The sequence below is a fragment of the Pithys albifrons genome, chromosome 8 (genome assembly GCF_047495875.1).
Source record: "Pithys albifrons albifrons isolate INPA30051 chromosome 8, PitAlb_v1, whole genome shotgun sequence".
In the NCBI taxonomy this organism is placed as follows: domain Eukaryota; kingdom Metazoa; phylum Chordata; class Aves; order Passeriformes; family Thamnophilidae; genus Pithys; species Pithys albifrons.
Window position 1 is genome coordinate 20,930,082 of NC_092465.1, and position 4,207 is coordinate 20,934,288.

The 4,207-nt window shown below is 65.7% G+C and overlaps 1 protein-coding gene across 1 annotated transcript; it reads left to right on the forward strand.

Moving 5' to 3' along the window:
* Positions 1-478: 478 nt before the first annotated feature.
* SP5 (Sp5 transcription factor) lies at positions 479-3,442 on the forward strand. Its single transcript, XM_071562456.1, has 3 exons — positions 479-494; positions 1,447-1,862; positions 2,390-3,442. The coding sequence occupies exons 1-3, from the start codon at positions 479-481 to the stop codon at positions 3,440-3,442; spliced, it is 1,485 nt and encodes a 494-aa protein (XP_071418557.1).
* Positions 3,443-4,207: the final 765 nt, after the last annotated feature.

Below are 4,207 nucleotides of genomic sequence, written 5' to 3' on the forward strand. Positions count from 1 at the left end.
ACGGTGATTGTTTCCACAGGAAAGGCAGATAAAGATCTCTGTGTGCTGGCGTTTAAAGAGACTTCAGTGGCGGTGCGATTACAATTGAACCCAGCCACTGCGAGGGGGATCGAGTTACCTGTGCAAACAGTTACGGAGGACCAGAGCCAGCCGGCTTCTGCCCGAAGGGGCACCCCCACCCTCTCAGGACTGGGCTGGACGTCCTCATTTGGTTCCTGACCAAACAGGCCAGCGTTTGCGTTGGCCTCGGAGCAGATGGGGAAGCGGCGAGGAGAGGAGCGGCTTTTCCAGGGCCCCCGGTGGAGCGCGGAGCTGAGAGAGCCCGCCGAGGAGCGCGGGGCCCGTCTGCCTCTCACTGGGCAGCAGAGTGCGACGGGTTCCGCTAGCTCTGCGGCCCACTGAGCGCAGCAGCCGGCGGTGGCGGCAAGCTGTGACCCAGATGTGCCCGATGCTGGTTAGAGGGTCAATATCCTCACACATGGTCGAACGCAAGGCGAATTATATCCTTCATACACACACGCACAGCTACATGTATATAGCTGGAGGACGAAAGGTGTGGAGTGAGGGAGCAGAGCGCTTGGGGCCGAGTTTGGCTTTGTGGTAGAAGGTGAGCGAGCGAGGGAGGCAGAGACCCGGTATCAGCGCCCGTGCTCCCGAGGAGCCACCCCGACCCGCGCTCGCCCCCGGCGCAGGCAGGCAGGCTCGGTAGGCCCGCCAAGAGAGACTCCGGTCTTCATTTAAAGAAATTGCGCCTTTCACACACGGCTGCCACTAGGGAAGAGAAACTTTTCCCTCCGGTTTCCCGGCCTCGCGGTTTGTCGGTGTCTATCTGCAGGAGCGCTTGCTGCCGGTGCAAGCCCGCCGCCCCTCCCCAGGCCCGGCTGGGTGCCTGCCCTGGCCCCGCGCCAGGCCGGGGCTCCCGGTAACAAGGGGTCAACGCCGGCTGAGCGAAGCGAAACAAACCCCGCTACCCGAGAAGATGAGCGGTTATTTGCGGAGTCATATCGAGGGCATATTCCTCAGCCTCGGGGGAAGGGCGGGCGGAGGGAGGGAGGGAGCGGGGAGGAACCACCAACAATTACTCCAGGGAAGTTTTACGGCTGAGATCGACCAGCTCCCATCAGGTGAACTCTCTGTGCTCTGTTACTTTGAGTCATTAAACACTACCAGAAGAATCCAGAGGCAGATTTCTCGAGCGATAACAAAGACACGTTGTCACTGTAGGCTCTGCCACAAATCGTTAATTGCATAAAAAAAAAAAAAAAAGGAGAGGGAGATCCAGTGTCTTGCACATCCAACACGAGGGTCTCTAGGCGGTAAGGGGTCCTTTGATCAAGAAAATCCAATTATTTGTGTATATACATTTCCCACATAGTGATTACTTCATTAATTGTCCCGCCTTTATCTCCTCCCTTCCCATCCCCCCTAATAATCAGTTCTTTTATCCAGACCAACAAACACACCATAGGAGCTTTGTGGATTCAAAGGATTTGCTTTCGCTTCTGAAAGAGCCGCTATTCTTTGATGATTGGGTAGCGGCAAACTTCAAAGCCATAAATCTTCCCTCTGACTGGTTGGCGGCCCAGCAAAGTCCTTATCAAATTCTTGGAGGTGATCCTGGCGCAGTCAGACAGTCCGCGGAGATCGCGCAGCGCGAGGGGGGTGGGACGCGCGCGGAGGCAAAGAGATCAGAAGGAAGGGGAGAGAGAGGGGGAGACAGAAGGAAACTGGGCAGCTTCTCGCCTTCCCCTCGGCGTCCTCATGCCTCGGCAGTGCCCCGGCGTCTTCCTCTCGCCCCGGGCGCAGTAGCCATGGCCGCGGTGGCTGTCCTCCGGAACGACTCCCTCCAGGCTTTCCTCCAGGTCAGTACCCGCGCCCGGTGCTGCTCGCGCGGCGCAGTGTCCCACGGTTGTGACTCGCGTTGTGCGGGGGCAGCCGGCGGCAGCCTCCTGCCTCCTGGGACTCTAGCCCGCGGGCGGCCCAGAGAGGTAGGTGGGGACCCCCGCGGGGCTAAGGAGGCCAGGCTCGGGCTCCCTGGGCCGGCAACTTCCCTCTCCCGCCAGCAGCCCGGCAGTAACTCCAGACGGTGCTCTGTGGCAAGGAGGGTGGGGTGTACGAGTGCTGGCCCCCTGCCCGCAGCAGCCGCTTCCCCGGCCCAGGAACGGTGGCGGGGCCGGCGGTACCGGTCTCTGGGCGGGGCGGGGAGGCCGGGCCCGTCCTGCCCGCTGGGCTCGCGTTGTTTTCGGGAAGTTTGCCGGCCATTCGGGAGCGGCGGAGAGACCCCGGCCGCGCACGGGCAGCGACTCGGGAAGTTTCCCGCGGGTCGGTGGCGGCGGGCGGCGAGTAACACGCTCTCTTCCCTCCTTCCCTCCCTCCCGTTCCTGCACAGGACCGCACTCCCAGCGCTTCCCCAGACTTGGCCAAGCACTCGCCCCTGGCTCTTCTGGCCGCTACCTGTAGCCGGATCGGACAGCCGGGCGCAGCGCCCTCGGATTTCCTGCCGGTCTCCTACGACCCGACTCTGGGATCCCCCTCCAGGATCTTCCATCCGTGGAGCGGCGAGATGCCGGCGCACTCCCCGGGGGGGCTGCCGCCGCCTCATCCCAGCCTGGGGCTGACCCCTCAGAAGAACCACCTGCAGCCCTCCTTCGGGGGATCCCACGAACTGCCCCTCACGCCCCCGGCGGACCCCTCCTACCCTTACGAGTTCTCCCCCGTCAAGATGCTGCCCTCCTCCATGGCCGCCCTGCCGTCCAGCTGCCCGCCCGCCTACGTCCCCTACGCCGCCCAGGCCGCCCTGCCGCCCGGGTACTCCAACTTGCTGCCGCCCTCCCAGCCCTGCCGGCAGCTGTCGCCCAACCCGCCGCCCGAGGACATCCCCTGGTGGAGCATCCAGCAGGCCGGCGCCCCGGGGGGCTGCGGCCACCGCTTCCCTGCGGCCGCGACACTTTCGCGGAGCCTGGTGCTGGGGCACTCGGACTTCGCCCAGTACCAGACGCAGATCGCCGCCCTGCTGCAGACCAAGTCTCCCCTGGCGGCCACGGCCAGGAGGTGCCGCCGCTGCCGCTGCCCCAACTGCCAGTCGGCCGCCGGCAGCGCCCCGGAGGCGGAGCCGGGCAAGAAGAAGCAGCACATCTGCCACATCCCCGGCTGCGGAAAGGTGTACGGCAAGACCTCGCACCTGAAGGCGCACCTGCGCTGGCACACGGGCGAGAGGCCCTTCGTCTGCAACTGGCTCTTCTGCGGGAAGAGCTTCACCCGCTCCGACGAGCTGCAGCGGCACCTGCGGACTCACACGGGCGAGAAGCGCTTCGTCTGCCCCGAGTGCGGGAAGCGCTTCATGCGCAGCGACCACCTGGCCAAGCACGTCAAGACCCACCAGAACAAGAAGCTGAAGGCGGCGGCGGACGGCGTCAAGCGGGAGGACAGCCGCGACCTGTGACCGCCGGGATCGGCCCGGGACCGCCGGCGGCCGCCGCCCCTGCGGCCGAGCCGAGCCGCGCCGGGACCGGGCCGGGGGCGTCCCGCCACTGAGGGCAGGGTGGTGGGGAGAGGGCGGCCGGTTCTCGGACTCGCGTCGGGCCCGGTGAGCAGGACCTCGGCTCGGGGCGGCCTCCGCGCACCCTCAGGCCCAGGACTAGACGGTCGCAGGGGCCCGGGGCCATGCGGGGATAGGCGCCCGGAGCGCGGCTGAGGGCAGGGTAGCCCGCGGGCGAGAGCGGGGCCGGCCCGGCCCGGCCGCCGAGGTACAGGCGTGTGGGCACCCGGGGGCGAGGCGGCAGCGTCGGTGTGGCCTCGCCAGGGCCTGGCCCTAGGTGCGTTCAGGGTAAAAGACTGAACTTTTGTGTACAGATTATTTAATAGTTACGTTTGAATACACATGTTCCCCTCCGTCCTCGGCCCCGCGAGGGGACCAGCATGAGATGTTTCTGTAAAGCGACCCGCGACCGCAGCGTGAAATAAACACGTTCACACCGGGGTCAGGAGGGACGGTCTCGCCGCGTTGGTCTCGTTTGATCCTCCCCGTCCCACCCCGGCCGCACCTTCCCGCCATTGCCCGCGGGGGCGGCGGATCGGGCCCGGCCCCTCCGCGGCGGCCGAGCGGGGCCCGTGCACGGTGAACGCAGAGCTGGGCACGGTGACCACAGAGCTGCGAGCGGGGCCCAGGCACGGTGACCGCAGAGCTGGGCACGGTGACCACAGAGCT